Consider the following 16,872-nt stretch of genomic DNA (forward strand, 5'->3'; position numbering starts at 1 on the left):
AGATGTGTTTCATTTTAGTTTTAGTATATGTGCTGCCGAAGCGAGCACGTTTCATTTTAGTTTTAAACAAACAACAACGTTTATAACTTAGAAATTAATGTAAAGGTAATTTGAATGAAATGAGATGACTAGGTCAGTATGTTCCTTTCAATTAATAATCATTCTAGGCTAAGATAACATCTGGTTAACATCTGGTTAAGTCAGTTAGTGAAGTACTTAAGTTATAAGATAAGACATTATCATTTGTCTTTAATATTATCATCCAAGAAGCTTTACCCATTTTTTCAGTTACTAAATGATACATTTTTACTTAACATTTAAACACAGAAATTATACTCTTAAGAGGGCTGAATGTTAAATTTGTTAGTAATTAGTTCTGGTTTTCTGATTACTGTATTTATCCCGTCTTCTCTATAGTTTAATAATGCTTTTAGTAGGTTTTTGTTTTTTGTAGGATGGAAGCAATTTGAATTGCATGGCAACTGCTAGGTAGAACTCAGAAAACTACCTCAGTTATTTGCGAAAAAAATTATTTCAAGTATAGTAAGACCTGTTTCTACCTATTACATAAATTATTATGATTTCATATTTACATTTCCTCAGAGAAGATTATCTTTGATTCCTAACATTCACATTAAAGAGCATTCTTTCTTGGTGTTATCTTTTATATGCACACATTTAATTTTTGCACTTGGAAAGAAAGTCCAGTGGACCATCCACCCATTTGACTTTTCTTGAAAAGTATGTTCAAAGTGCCCATTTCTTTAGGAGAGCTCATAAATTGAGTTGTGCTTAGTATTTTAGAAGAATTTGATTGTTGAAGATTCCTCCTTCCCAAATTATTTAGTTGATCATTGAGTCACTGCCCCAATTATTCAGTTGATTGTTGTTGATAATGTGATGTCGTAGAATGAACAAGCTGGGTGGCAAGGACTTCCTTGATTTTGGCTTTGTTAGTACTAGTTAATAATTAGAAAAGTTTTTTTAATGTTTTATTTATTTTTGAGAGAGAGAGACACAGGGAGACAGAGGGCGAGTAGGGGAGGGGCAGAGAGAGAGGGAGACACAGAATCCAAAGCAGGCTCTTGTCAGCACAGAGCCTGAGGAGGGACTTGAACTCACAAACTGTGAAATCATGACCTGAGCCGAAGTCAGACGCTTCACCTAAGACTCAGCCACCCAGGCGCCCCAGAACTAGTTAATGATTTAGATGAGTTATCTGAGTTAAACAAATTAAGGAGATTTGAGGCACAGAAATTTGGTTTGAAGTGGAAATATTATTATCTTACTGTGACTTTTACAGGTCAAATAATGTATTTCAAAGCACTTGGAAAATTTGAGTTTTGCAGTGTAAGTCTGATTTCACTGAATGGCCATGAGGTCTGCTAATACAATCATATGCAGATCCAAAACTGAAGCCACAAACTCAGAATCACCTAATAGAATTAATGTTATGTCCGTTCTGGTAAATTTGCTTAATTTTGAATTGATAATAACCTTTAGCTTTGTTAGACTACATTTCAGAATGCACACTGATGACTAATTTTCTTGTAGTACTGTTAGTACATGTAACCATCTAGAACCTCTAGAGTACAGTCAGATCTTAACATTTAGCTCTCTCAGTATTGAAGATGCTAAGAACTTTTGGGATACAGGAAAAAAGATGAAATCATGAGTACAAAATGGGGACACAGAACTTCCAATTTTTTTTTAACTTGAGGATTGGAAGAGTGTGTTACGGTTCTAAGAAGTGAATTTTTGACAGTTAATCAAAACTTAAACTTGGAATTCTGGTAAATAAACTTATTAAGGAATTAACGTATCATTGTTAATTGCTTTTGCTGATTATAATAAAAATGAAGTGAAATTCTCTAGTATTTGAGTCAAATTAATCTATTGTGATGGAATTTTTGTCATCTGTTTTTTTTTTTTTTTTTTTAAATATGGGGGTGGAGGGCTTACATTCTTGGGTACATAAGACTATCTGTGCCATCTGTGATAATAGGAATTTGATTTGTGATGTGAATATCTTTTAAGAGTGTATCCATGATGTGACAAAAGCCTAACCATTCCAGGTTTGCCTCTTGAGATATATAGGACTTTGAATTTTAAAACTGCCATAGACCCAGGCAAAGTGAGATACTTTGATCTCCCTAAATTTAGTGCCCACCAAAGCTAATCCAGAGATGAAAAAGATAATTAGGATTTTGCTTAAAGTTTATGAAAGGAAGTTGTTTTGCCTTATAAAGATTTTTGTTTACTCCCATTAGGATATGAAACAGCATAGATTTCTTTGGAGGATTTAAATGTGCTTGTCAGAATTCAAGTACCAAGATTCTTGAGGTGTGGGTTGTTTTATTTCACTCGATACTCGAATGCCACCCATTTGCTAGCATTGTGCAGGTGGCTTTATAGCTTTATATAATTGTTAAGTGTTCTTCAGCAATCTGAGGTAAATCATTCCACTTAAGGAAACTAAAACTCAAGGAATTTATGTGATTTCTGAAGGTCACATAGCTGGTAGATAGCAAAGGTAGAGTTGGAACCTAGGACTCCAGATTCTCAATCTCTAGTAGTTTTTATCAGAGTTAATCATAAAAATAAACTGGATCCTAGGTAATATGGTATGATCTAGAAGGGAAAATCATTCCTGGTGGCCTTTCAGACATATAAACCACTGGTATCAGATAAATGTAACATTTCAGGGGGAAATTCCAATAAAAAGATATGAGGCATTTAGGAAAAACTGGTATACAACTTTTTAATATAATTTAATTGGCCTTATAGATCATATAATTAACTGTATTGTGAGAAGTTAGTGTCTAGAATTATGCTGTTGATCTCATCTGTGGTTTTATAAGCAGTGTGTAGGAATAGCTAGAGAAGGTAAAATAGCTTGCCTTAGTATGGATTTTTTTTCATGCTTTTTTTTTTTCTTTAACTGTTTGTAAAGGCTTTTGTTTTGCTTACCTCACATTATGTTCTTATGTTCTCAGACAGTATAATTTAGTGTTACAGAATGATAGTAAACATTATCTTATGTGTAACTTTTAATTAAATCCATATCCTTCAGGTAAAAAGAACATATTCTCACGGTACTTACAGAGCTGGCCCAATGCGACAGATCAGCTTGGTGGGAGCAGTTGATGAAGAAGTGGGAGATTACTTCCCTGAGTTCCTTGACATGTTGGAAGATTCACCATTTTTAAAAGTAAGAGAAAACAGTATCAAGCAGTCTAAATCGTGGGTGTCACTTTCACACTACGGGTGACACAAATCATGGTTGTTTCAGAAATAGAATTCTTGTGTAGTGTGTGTGCACGTGACTTCTCAGGTACTGATTATAATGGCAGAGCTAAGTGGTGGACCAGAGTAACATTTGCCTGTTGCTCCCACTTGAGGAAATTAGGTTCCATCCGTTTGTCAGCTTTGTACCAACTGAGTACCAGAGGATTTAAAGTACAGGAAGGATGCCTACAAATTAAGTGTTTAGGACAAAGTAATGGCAGTTTGGCATTGTGGAAAACTGGCTTGGGAGATTATACCTCTGTATTTCAATCTTGGCTCTACTTGCCTGGGATGGGCAAGCCATTTAAACTTTCTGGACTTCAGTTTCCTCATCTATAAAACATTGCATTTAGACTATGTGGCTTTAAGGCCCTTTTAAAATTTTTAAATTATTTCTAGCCAGATTTATTTTTTCAATAATCTCTGCATTCTAGAAAATATTTCTTCTTGTGGGCTGCTGGGACTGTCCCACCGAGAGAGAAATTTCTGAGCTGTGTAGTTCTTTCATCAGTAATTTAAAGGTCAGAATATGACAGGATCCCTTTATCTCTAATATTTGCTACATAATTCGCTGTAGATCTCTTCTTTTTTCACTTCTTGTTCCATTTTCTAATCTATGTGTGTATACATATCTTTTCTAACTTTTTCACTCCATTCCATTCCCCTTATATTTTTTTATTCCTTTACTAGTGAAATGATGGAATTTGATTGCATTTATTTTGAGTGGTATTTTTAAAATGCCGTAATTTAGGGGTGCCTGGGTGGCTTACTTGCTTGAGCATCCGACTCAGTTTTAGCCCAGTTTGTGATCTCACAGGTCGTGAGTTTGAGCCCCGTGTCAGGCTGTGTGCTGAGCATGGAGCCTGCTTGGAATTCTCTCTCTCTCCCTCTCTACTCTCCTTCTCTCGTTCTGTCTCAAAATAAACTGTAAATTAAAAAAAAAAAAATACCATTATTTAAACATTATTGTTTCAGATTTTAATTTTAAAGGCAAATGAGCTAAATGCATTCTTTCAGGAGAAATTTCATGTGACAATCCTCCCCTTTCTTGGAAATGATAGGATAAATGTTGTGTTTGTTTTTTTTTTTTTAAATACCATTTTCACCATTCCCAGGACAATGGCCCTTAGACATTTTTTTCTCTCTTTTCTTTTTAAAAAAAAAAAAAAGTTGCTTTTAGACCAGCAACCTCTTCAAGCAACTACTGAACAGAAATAAGTTTTGACTTTGGTTTGGTTTTCCTTTTCGTTTTGTTAGGTTTTGATGATAATTATTCAAAGAGGTATCTTTTTTTTTTTTTTTTGAGATGCCTAGTTTTTATAACTCAGTTCATTTTTATGGATTCTCATGGAGAACACTTATTTTGCCAGCTTATTAACATCACATGACCCTTTTATTTGGTAGAAGGAGGAATAACAAATGATGAATGTAGTAAATCATATTCTGCCAGGGTTAGAGGAGAGAACCATCTGAGAATAATTACTCTTGATATGTTTGAAATAGAATTTTTTGAAGGAAAATGTATAAATACATAGGAATATATTAAAAATAGGTATGTGTTTTAAATGTATAAGTATAAAGGTATATATGAAAGTTTGTCAAGGGGGCAGTATTCTTTAATGTATGTTGGAAGATGCATTTTGAAAATAATTGGTTTCTGTGTAACTCTTTGCCTCTAGTGTACACTGCCATGGGGGACACTATCTAGTCTAAAATTAGAGAGTCGAAAAGACAGTGATGATGGTCCCATCATGTGGGTGCGCCCAGGAGAACAAATGATCCCTGTGGCCGATATGCCAAAGTCACCTTTCAAAAGGAAAAGGTATGTTGAATACAAATTTTTATTGCCAGGGATAGATGTCTGTACACTGGGTGTGTGTGTGTGTGTGTGTGTGTGTGTGTGTGTGTGTGTGTGTTGGAAATTGGAGAAAGAAGGAAGGGAAAGTTTAGAGCATACTTGAAATGTAAATTCAAAAATGGCTACACGTGCTGATAATTTTTTTTTTTTATAAAATATCAAGTATAAATGAGGCTTGAGTAATGTAGGCAAATGACAATAAATTGTAAGTAGGAATGGGAAAAAATGTCATTCACAACAAAGACATTATAAACTATTTTGGAATAAATTTAATAAGAAATATTCAGAACCCGTATTAAGAAAACTAAAACATCTCCTGGAGGATATAAAATAATAACCTAAATAAATGGAAAACCCTACTGTGTTCTAGATTGGATAAATGAGTGTCCTTTGAAGTTTTTAGCATTCCAGTTGGACTCACACTTCCAGCACTGGATTTAATGATTTTAAAGTTAAGAAGGAAGGATAAGTAAAGTCAACAAATTTCCAAGAAAACTGTGAAAGAGAAGATAAGTGAGGGGGCCTTGTATTACTCGATATTAAAAATTATTGTAAAGCTTAAAAACATCACTGGAATACGATAGAGTATCCAAATAGATCAAAATATGTTGAGACCTTAATGTATGAGATGGATGGGAAAAGGAAGATTTATTTAATGAGTAATGCTGGCATAATTGAAGTCCATTTGAAAGAAAACAAAACCATAGCCCTTATCTCAAGCCCTTATCAAGAAGTCAGAGATTTGAACATAATAGATAAAAAATTAAAATATAAGAATAAAAACTTTAAGCCTAGGAGAGACCAAATAAGATAGAAATACTATCTAGTATTATCTAGTATAATAGTAATACTATTTGTGAGAAAAAAGACACGAACAACAAAGTTCAAAACCATGATAGACTGGACTAAAACATTTATATTGTGTGCCAGACTAAAGTTAAAAAAGCATTCCCAGGGGCGCCTGGGTGGCGCAGTCGGTTGAGCGTCCGACTTCAGCCAGGTCACGATCTCGTGGTCCGTGAGTTCGAGCCCCGCGTCGGGCTCTGGGCTGATGGCTCAGAGCCTGGAGCCTGTTTCCGATGCTGTGTCTCCCTCTCTCTCTGCCCCTCCCCCGTTCATGCTCTGTCTCTCTCTGTCCCAAAAATAAATAAACGTTGAAAAAAAAAAATTTAAAAAAAAAAAAAAAAAGCATTCCCAAATTCACAACAAAAATGTAACACAACCCAGTAGAAAAATAGGCTTCAGCCAGTTACATTAAAAGAATCATGAGATACTATTTCTACCTATTACATTGGCAAAAAAAAAGTATTAGAGGCTGGGAGGTATGAGGAGACAGAACCATTTATATATTGTTGGTAGAAAGGTGAGCTGCTATAATCATTCTGTGAAAGTAATTTAACAATAGCTCATGAAGTTTAATGCATATATACTATTTGATCCAGCACTACTACTTTTGGGAATCTGTCCTAAGAAATGAAATCACTAAAGGTAAATGTATAAGAATGTTAATTTCAGCATTCTTCGTAGTGAGAAATAGACTGTGAAAGCCTCTCCCCAGAACAGTGCATATATACACAGAATTTTACATGTGATTTAAGGGAGTTCACCAGCCCTCTGAGGAAACTGCCTGCCCTCAGGGATTAGAATCCATGTATATGTGATGATTGTATATCACGTAGTAGTCTGACCAACTAATAACAATATTGCCCAAGGCACTGTGCTAAATGTTTCATATAAAGTTTTAATTCATTAGAATGTGGTGTTAATGACACTAGAATTGTAGGCTTGAAAGCCTGTTAGCTTTCCACAGGAATTATCATCTAGCTTTCTGGCACCTGTAGAACATAGTCACAAAAGGCAAAAAAGTATGTTGTAGCATCACGTGTGTGTGTGTGTGTGTGTGTGTGTGTGTGTGTGTGTGTGTGTTGTAATACAAGAGTGCACAAAGAGCAGTGGTAGTAGAGATGGACAGTGGGAAATTAGAGAACTAATAAGAGTGATTCTAGGGGTTAAGTCTAGGATGAGAGGAGAAAATTATGGGGGCAATCTGGATTTGTCTCTGAAAGCAACAGAAAACCACATAGGAAGATAAACAAGATGATGACTCCCAAAGAAATTGTTCTCACCCTTTTCCCCTTTTGCAGCAAAATTAGAGGGTTTTTGCATTGAATGAGACTAAGTAGCAGCTTCTGTATGCTTATCTAGGTGAGCCGTAGGGGAACGCAGGTGGATGTCCTTTAAGAGGGAGCTAAGGTTTTCCTTTCTGCCTCCAATAAATCATGCATGTTTTGTGGAAGTACTTACTATTTGGTATTTTCTTCCTATTTATTTATTTGTTAGTCTTTCTCCACTGGAATATCAACTCCTATGAAAGTAGGGAACTTGTCTGTTTTATTCACTACTGTCTTGTTCACTAGCTGCAGTGCCTAGATAGCACCTAATATACAGTAGGTATTCTATAAATATTAATTAACCCATTTTTGAAAGTTACCTGTTTGTTCCAGATAATATATCTTACATTAGCCACGTGATTTGAATGAGGGGCATGGTTCTACAGATAAGACCCAAACCTCAGGTAAAGATTCTGGAAGGGAACCTGGGTAAACCACAACATCTATGATTTAGTTGTTTATCCACCTTACAGTGGCCACTTTTGTGAAGACTGTGTTAGAAAAAGGAGGGGATTATATGCATTTTTGTTTGTACTTGTTCATTTTAAAAATAGAACTTGATTTGGGAGCAGGTGATGTAAAATTTCCTTTTGTCTGAATTATGTAATTACTAAATCCTTGATGGCAGTTAAGCCTCAGGACATCAATACAAATGTTTGAAGGCGATTAAGCTTTAATACGTAGGCCAGCCTCTTTCCCCACCTCCTCTATTTATCTTCCTTCCTTCCTCCCTCCCTCCCTCCCTCCCTCCCTCCCTCCCTCCCTCCCTTCCTCCCTCCCTTTCTCCCTTCCTACCTGTCTATCTTTGATTTTATTTTAACAGAACTACCAATGAAATAAAAAACCTGCAGTACCTACCTCGAACCAGTGAGCCCCGGGAGATGCTCTTTGAAGACAGGACAAGAGCCCATGCAGATCATATAGGACAAGGTTTTGAACGACAGACTACAGCTGCTGTTGGAGTGTTGAAGGCTGTGCACTGTGGAGAGTGGTATGTATTAACTACTGCTTTTTCTTTTCTTTTCTTTTCTTTTTTTTTTTTTTTTTGACTGCTATTTTAATGAAAGGTTTTCTTGGCTTCTAAAATTTTTCTTGGCAAGTTTCTCAGTAATTCTTCCTGTGGGGAAAGAAAGTTCCATTTTTCTCTGTATTTGTATGACTAATTGTATGACTGCACTAAAATTTTTTAATTGTTAGAATATGCTTTACTCTTTTGGGTTGGACCGTAATAATTTGATTTTCTAAGTGATGAGAAGTAAAAACAATTGCCTTAACTAAGGTTAAAGAAAAACTAAGGTTCACTTGGTGCTTACTGTGTCATCATTGTCCCTGATGATCTTACCCTACTTTCCCTGTGTATCAGTGTAATGTATAAGTTGTAGATTTTCTCTTTATCACTGGTTTTTTTTTTTTTTAATTTTTTTTTTTCAACGTTTATTTATTTTTGGGACAGAGAGAGACAGAGCATGAACGGGGGAGGGGCAGAGAGAGAGGGAGACACAGAATCGGAAACAGGCTCCAGGCTCTGAGCCATCAGCCCAGAGCCTGACGCGGGGCTCGAACTCATGGACCGCGAGATCGTGACCTGGCTGAAGTCGGACGCTTAACCGACTGCGCCACCCAGGCGCCCCTCTTTATCACTGGTTTTTAAAAATCTGTTTATGATTTGCCCTGGTATGATTGTTTTGTAGTTCTGTTGCTTGGAATTTCATTTCAAAATCCATTTTTTAGCATGTTCTATAAAAATGTATTTGTATATTGCTAATTACTTGACGAATTTGGGGATTTTTTAGAATTATAAAGACACTATTAATCCCCTGCAAATAGAGTGGTAATAGTTTAGTAGCACTTTTCTAGTGAATGTCTCTTAATTTATTACGAGTGACTTAGGAATTTTACACATAATTGCGGTTATATATGTCTTTATTGAAAGTATTCTCTTCTCATATTTACCTCTAATTTTTATTTAGTAATTTCGTCTTTAGCATTTAATTTGTTGAAGTATTGACCTTTAAGATAAAGGTCTTACTTTTTTGATTTCTATAATTAACCAATTCAAATTATTTTGCTTTTTCAAAATACGGTTATACATAGCTATAATAAAATGAAGCGAGTTCTATTTATGTTTAAGCCAAAACTCATGGTTTTATCCCTTTGTTTAAATATGTAAAGTGGTCTTTACATATTTAAACATTTTGACTTTATTTCTAAGTACTTTTGTTTTGACCATAAAATTTAATAAGGACTTAACTGAGTGAAACATTAATGGAAGATTCTTCATTGTTTCATGTTTTTGTAGGCCTGCTCAACCCCGAATAACCAAAGATGTAATTTGTTTTCATGCTGAAGATTTCTTAGAAGTAGTTCAACGAATGCAGTTAGATTTACATGAACCTCCACTGTCCCAGGTATATCTTTAACCATTATTGTCTTCAGTTTAATTTTTATTGTGGAAAAGACTTACTGGTATTTCTGTCTCTTTTTTTAGTGTGTCCAGTGGGTTGATGATGCAAAACTTAATCAACTGAGGAGGGAAGGCATCCGTTATGCCAGAATTCAGCTGTATGATAATGACATTTATTTTATTCCAAGGAATGTTGTTCATCAGTTCAAGACAGTTTCAGCTGTATGCAGTTTAGCATGGCATGTTCGGCTCAAGTTATATCACTTAGAGGAGGACACTGTACAGAATACAGCTACTCATGAAACAGGCACATCCCCAGATACCACATCATCAGTTTTTGGACCTCACACTGACCACATGCTTTGTGCTATAAGCAAAACCTCCTTGGATTCTAATTTTTCAGACAAACTTCATTCTAAATCTGAACTGCAGCAGATTAAACATGAACCTATTCCATCTGTAAGAATCAAGGAAGAACCTGTGAATGTTTATATTCCTGAAAAGACTAGAGCACCGAATATGGATGGCAAGAATGTTAAAGCAAAATTGGATCATGTTCAATTTACAGAATTTAAGATTGACGTGGACTCTAAATTTGAAAATACCAACAAAGATTTAAAGGAAGAATTATGTCCTGGAAGTCACATAAGTCTAGTTGATACAAGACAACCTAGTTCAGCACATTCAAATCAAGATAGAAAAGATGATGACATTTTGTGCTGAATTTGTACATACCATTTACAATTCTTTTTTTTTTTTTTTTAAGTTAATAATGTAATAAAGATTCATGAATTCTGAAAGCAAGCCAAGGACTTGCTCCCAAGTCTGTTACAAAATAGAGTTTATGTAGCTTTGTAACATTCCTCAGTGCCTGTCCATAACTGTGAAGTATCAAAGCACTTAGGGCCAGATGCACTGTAAACATTACAGGTTTAAACAAAAGGAGTCTTTAAAAAAATCATTTGATTTGGAATTGTAGGTTTTAGAATAGAGCTGACATTAACATATATATACATATATATGTATATATATGTTACATATATATGTATACATATGTATGTATATATATGTATATATATATGTATTAACATATATATATATGTATTTTGTAATATGAGCCAGAATTCTTTTTTGACAATTTAAAGGCTTTTCCATAGAGCTTATTTATACCAATTTTTTTTTTCATTTTACTGTGTCAGCACTGTAGTGTAAATAGCTTTTAAAAAATCTTTTTAGTGTGATTTATACTGAAATGTGAGCCACTTAATAAAGGTTCATAATAATAAATATGTTTTCTGTTGGGTCTGCATAAAGACAAACCGACAATTCAGTTAAATCATTTGGTCTGTTATGTTTCTGCTGGTGTATGCATTTAGAGTGGTAATGGAGTGCAATGTACGTATTCAAATCTAGTGAATACTTAAATTCTCCACACTGTGTAAGCATTTTTAAAACCAAGGTTCAGTTATGAAAGCATATTTATATATGTATGTATGTATGGGAATATATATATATATATGTATATCATATTTTGCATAACTTCTTAAATTGCTGAATAAGATGAATATGTGAAACTTCCTAGCCTCACTCCCTGGAATATGTTTTAAAATATTTATATTCAACATTAAGAAAGCAGTTTAGGTAATAGAAACAGTTTTATAAAGTTGGCAGAAACAAGGTCTGTTAGTGATATCTAACTCTTCTAACTAATGAAGTTTTGTGGCCAGATTGCATAGCCCTAAGTAAATTTTCTCTGTAGTGTGTGGAATGATAAGTTGAGAAAATTTTCTTACTAATCAGCATCTGTACTATATATACTTCATAGAAGCTGAGTAAAAATCTTTAGTTACAGAATGTTTAGTTGTGAGCAGTTAAAATCCTTTTTTACATTTTTCTTGCAGAACAGGAGGAAAATACGACAAATACAAAATCGTAAGGGCAATGACTCAGCTGCCATACAGAGATAGAACTAACAAAATAAGATGTGTTACCTCATTTTTCTAAGGATCCTTCTCCCTACCTTAGCAGGTAAACAACTTAGAGTACTTTTTTCCCCCAAAAAAAGCTCTAGAAAGTAAAATTAGGGTAGAAACATGATTGCCAGTGCCTACCTAAAGCTTAAAACAAATCTCTTCAGTGATGGACTTCAGCACTATTTGAGACTGCTTCCACTACTGTAATTGAAAGTCAAACAAATGTCTTTAATGTAAGCTTTGATATAAGGAATTCTCATTGCAGATCAATTTTATTTACCTTTGGTATTTTTCTGGGCTCTTACTTTGGTTGATGACTTTTAACTGTGGTTCTTTTGGGCTAGTGTTGCTATTTAAATTGTTTCTGTCCCAGCCTTATTTGTGGTACCCATAAAACTGCTTATCTTTCTGGTTAGGGAGAAAAAATAATTGCAGCAGTGATATTTCTGGCTCACAGTTTAAAAGGGTAGGCAAATATTGTAGGAAATCTCAGTGGTTTACAGGAAATCAATATGTTTGTAACATAGGAATTTTCATGGGATAAGGAAGGTATAAATCATGATAATGTAAATAGGGATTTTGTTTTATACGTTACTGCCTTAGCCTGCTCTTCACCACTCAAATCTTCTCTTTTAAGCTAAATTTATCGTTTGCATCTACCTTTTGGATACAAAAGTTAATAACAAACCAGTATTGAGAAGTAGGAGAGCATGTGGTTAAAATGTTTTTCTGTTTTTCTTTCTTTAATTGAAGGGTGATATATTTAACAACGTTTTCATTTCAGTTTTCCAGTAGTATACACATAGATGCATGAGATCATACAGTAATAAAATGTCTTTAGGGTATCCGTCCAAAATATTATGAGCCTTAAACTTTTAACTAAAAGACGTATCTAAAACAACCACAGTGGTTGCTTTTAGGTATAGTTTCTTTTATAAACAATACTCAAAACTTGTCCATATTTTGAAAACGTAATGTTTTGTAAAATGCATACATTTCTCTGGAAGTGAAATACAAATCACTGGGCTCAGATTTCAAGATATAGCCTTGTCACCTTGAATAATGCTATGTTCCTTGTCTTACGGGTTATAATTTTAAAATCCTCTTCAGATGCAATCTGAGAACTTTCTGACTACCTTTGTTACACACAAATAACTTCTATTTCAATATTGCATTATATTAATGGTTTCCTAGTTAGTACATTCCAGTTCTTTATCTGAACACAAGTTTGTTAGGTTTTTTTGTTGTTGTTTTGTTTTGGTTACTTCCAGTTTGTTGGACCAGAATAATAAAGCACTTAAGATGTAGTTTCTATATGATCTTATGCTATATAAACAGTGATTATGTAAATTATTAAATTGATACACAGACCTTTAAAAAAATAACTAAGGTACCTCAGTGGTGTCTGCTACAGTGCTTTTTTTGTTTGTTTGTTTCAATTACTTTTGTTCATACCTTTTTAGCTAAGAAGTAGTATCTTTTCCATACTCAGGTTAGCTGGTTAGCTAGCAAAAGAATTAAACATTTGTGATATTTAGTTGAAAACTTTACTAAAGCCATATTCATTTTCTCCCTTGTCCCTAAGGCTGTTGACCTTAAATAAAGATTAGGTTGATCTAGCACAACACTGTGTATGTGTGTGTATGTGTGTGTGTGCATGTGTGTAAGATTATTGGAAATATTATGTTTATTCCCACATATATCCATTTTTAATCCATTATATAACTTGGGGGAGTTGGGGCCAGGGAAGGTAGGAAAAATTTTATTTCTTTTGTTAGGTCTTCAAGGTATTTCATTAGTGTTCCTGAGTGAAACAGTTTTTTCCCCCAAATACTTATGGCAGGTAAGATCATGTTTGTAAATAATAGATTAGCACTGTTTTGGTAAATTTGCATTCAGGTATTTTGTTGGACAAGTTCATTGTCATGTAAAGCAAATATCTAAAAATTCATTTTACATTTAGCAAAGATGCAAGATTTGTTTTTAGAGTTTGAGAGGAATTTTCCTTGTCTTCCACCTTTCAATAAATACTAAAATTGATAACTGTAATCTTTTTACCTTTGTTTTGTAATTATTTTCTTATATTTGACATTTTATTTTCATCTTGTCATCTTTAAAAGTTCTTGTTTCTCTGTCTTTAGCCAAAACCATAAGATCTTGAATTGCAATTTGAAAATCTTTTTTTTTTCCTCTTAAAACTTAATTATCAAAAGTTGATTCATGCCAACTTTAGAATACTGAGGATTACTTTAAGACTGCTAAACTAGTTAGGTATGGGTGCCAGGATGATGGGCTAAATTACTTCCGTTCCCTCTAGACTTTCTCTCCCCTGAGGGGAGGACAAAAGTGCCATTGTTTTCCAAATACTTTTAAGCTGGTAAAAAGCGACATGATGGGTTTTAGATCTTCAGAGTGGTAGTAGAGCTCTTGCTTAATCTTTCTCCCACCTGATGTAACTAATTTGATATGTAAACAGAATTTTGGTTTTTAGAATGCCTTGTCTATTTCATGAAAGACTTATGTTTGGCACTGACAGTGTATCTCAGATAAGATAATTAAGAGGACAACTAGGGAGAAGTGTAAATCTCTATCTCTGCTCTGGCTTTTCTGTTCTGTGACATACTGCATAATGCAGATGGAATGATTGCTTTTTAGAATGTCAAGCACAAGAGGCTAAAAGCAGTGATGTCTTTTCTTTTTTAAGTTTACAGAGGTTGTATATCATATTTCTACTAGGTTGTATATCATATCATATTCTCTACCAGGGAAAGGAGGGGAAAAAAAAACATTCTGCATTTCAGGTTATCTTCCCTTCTAGGACTTTAGACCCAATCAGGAAATGTGAATGAGCCAAGAATAAAATGTGGGCAAATAGAATATATGTTAATTAGAAACGAAGAGTACAACAAAGACATACTACTTCTATGTTTTTTACTATTATCTGCCTTCCAAGAACTGCACTATCAAAATAAGAGAACTCTGGATCCTTCTACACATTTTTAAATTTAGGATTTATACATCTTGTGTGTTTTTAAAATGTTAAATCTATATAGTTTCCTATAAAGTTCATTGCTTTTGTACTACTTAACACTACTAGGCAGATTCAGAGACAAGTCAGTATAGCTGCAAATATTTTGCATAATGTAGTGTTTAAAATTTTATTTGGACAGGCAGTTCCACATCTTCCCTCTACACCCCAAGTGTCTTCTTTCTTTGAAATTTTGTTTTTACCTGAGCCAGACATTTATGTGAAAAATCTCAAGTCTGCCTTCTTAAAAAAAAAAAAAAAAAAAAAAAAAAAAAAAAAAAAAAAAAACATACACTTTTCAGTCTGGCTTTTGTTTATACTATTGTTCCATCTCCCTGACAGTTCTTGGAAATCTCTGTCTGCCTTCATTTCCTCATTTCACTCCAATTTTGTTTTAAGCCTCAGATTTAATCACCCTGCTGAAGTGGTTCTCTCAAAGGTCACCGTTTGACTGCCAAATTCAGTGGCTTCACTTAATACTTCTGTTTAATCCTTGAAGCACTTGTAAACAATCATTTACTCCTTAAAACTCTGTACTTATGACCTAACTGTTCTGCTTTGCTTTTCCATTCCTTTGGATGTCTTCTTTTGCCTATTCACTATTTAAAGCAGTCTCAGGTTCCTTAGGTCTCTATACTCTGTCCCTGAATTATCTTCATGACCCCATGACTTCACTCAGCCTTGGATTCTCACTGCAGCTCTAATGATCCCTGTAATCAAATCTAAATTCTTCTCCCTTGCCCCCAAGCATTAGCTGTTCCATCCCTCCTAATTTGGTTATTGGCGTCACCATCTCGCTACCTAGTCATCTCACAGTAATCAGAATTCTCTATCTTTTCTTCTAACTATATACAATGTATTGTGAGATTTTGTCTTGGTCCCAGAAGTGGTTTTATAATTTGTCTACTTCTCTTGTTACAGTAGATATTTAGCCATAGTAGATGTTCATCTCACCTGGACTCTTAAAATAGCCTAAATGTTCTAGGCTGACTGCAGTCTTCTGCCCCTATCCCCATTCCAATCCATTCTTTCTTACTACCAGATTAATCTTTGTGAGACAAACAATGATTGTTACTCTTTTGCTTAGAAATATTCCATGGCTCCTCTCCTAAATAGAAGCCAAATGCTCATCATTGTACCAAAAAGCCTTCATGATATGGCCCTTCCTTTCCAACTTCATCTGTTGTCACCTTCCATTAACGTGTGTGCCCAATTTTCAGATTTACCTGGTGCCAGTACTTGCCATTTCCCTTGTGCACTTTTAAAATTCTTTGCCTTTGCTGGGGAAATCTCTGCTTGGAATATAACACAGTGAAATTTTACTTTTTTTTTTCTCGAAATTCTAGTTAAACGTCTCTTCCACATGTCATGAATTTGTTCCATTTGTGCCCTTATCCCAAAGTCGGTATAGAACCATTTCTTCCCTCTGCTTCTTGTGTTCCTTTGTGCATATTATTTAGTGTACATATTAGTTAAGTACATGTTGGGCTCTGGCTAAACCATAAGCTAGAAGTTACATTTTCTTTTCCTTCTGTATCCTCAACATCCAATATATACACTTGGTATTCAATAAATATTTGAAGGAACCTTAACTGTTGTACTTTTACTGGGAGTGGGAAAAACAAATTATGTAGATTTCTACTAAAAAGTCTGTCTCTGACTCTAATTCATAATGTAATTCCAGAATTGCAATAGAAAGAAAAGTGAGGAAAATTAGATCAGCAGGCACTATAAAGAGACCAAGTTTCTATTTTGTACTATGGTCTTACAAATAAAGTGTAAGAAGCGACCTGTTAAATATCTGGGCCCATTGAGTAATGTGGAGGAAGTAAATATTGTAAAGATCATTAAACCTGTAAAATCCAACTTTTTTCCTTCAACCAGACATACATGCATTACAAATTAAGGATAGATTTTAACTAGACCTAAAATGATTAAAATTGCAAATAATCATATAAGAAGCAGTCTGAAGCAGATTTTTAACTGTTGCTAAGTCTTGCTTGGCAAGATAAAGTCTTCCTATTGATACTGTAAATATTCAAAAATTGAAAATTTTGAAGGTGATAACATGCACTAGTGTTTTTAGTCTATATCCTTCTGTTGCAGGAGTGGGGCAAGGACAAAAAGGTGACACGTTTTCACAGACCCTC

General features: G+C 34.4%; 1 protein-coding gene across 1 annotated transcript in view; it reads left to right on the plus strand.

Annotated features, from left to right (window-relative positions):
- Positions 1–10,525, plus strand: part of RSBN1L (round spermatid basic protein 1 like) — a 65,789-nt gene extending 55,264 nt beyond the window's left edge. Inside the window, exons 4-8 of the mRNA XM_030307838.1 lie at positions 3,074–3,211; positions 4,968–5,110; positions 8,141–8,308; positions 9,617–9,725; positions 9,806–10,525. Coding sequence (XP_030163698.1) covers positions 3,074–3,211; positions 4,968–5,110; positions 8,141–8,308; positions 9,617–9,725; positions 9,806–10,444 — 1,197 coding nt within the window. The 3' untranslated portion in view covers positions 10,445–10,525. The remainder of the gene's footprint in view (positions 1–3,073; positions 3,212–4,967; positions 5,111–8,140; positions 8,309–9,616; positions 9,726–9,805) is intronic.
- The last annotated feature ends 6,347 nt before the right edge of the window (positions 10,526–16,872 follow it).

The sequence above is a fragment of the Lynx canadensis genome, chromosome A2, assembly GCF_007474595.2.
Source record: "Lynx canadensis isolate LIC74 chromosome A2, mLynCan4.pri.v2, whole genome shotgun sequence".
Classification (NCBI taxonomy): Eukaryota; Metazoa; Chordata; class Mammalia; order Carnivora; family Felidae; genus Lynx; species Lynx canadensis.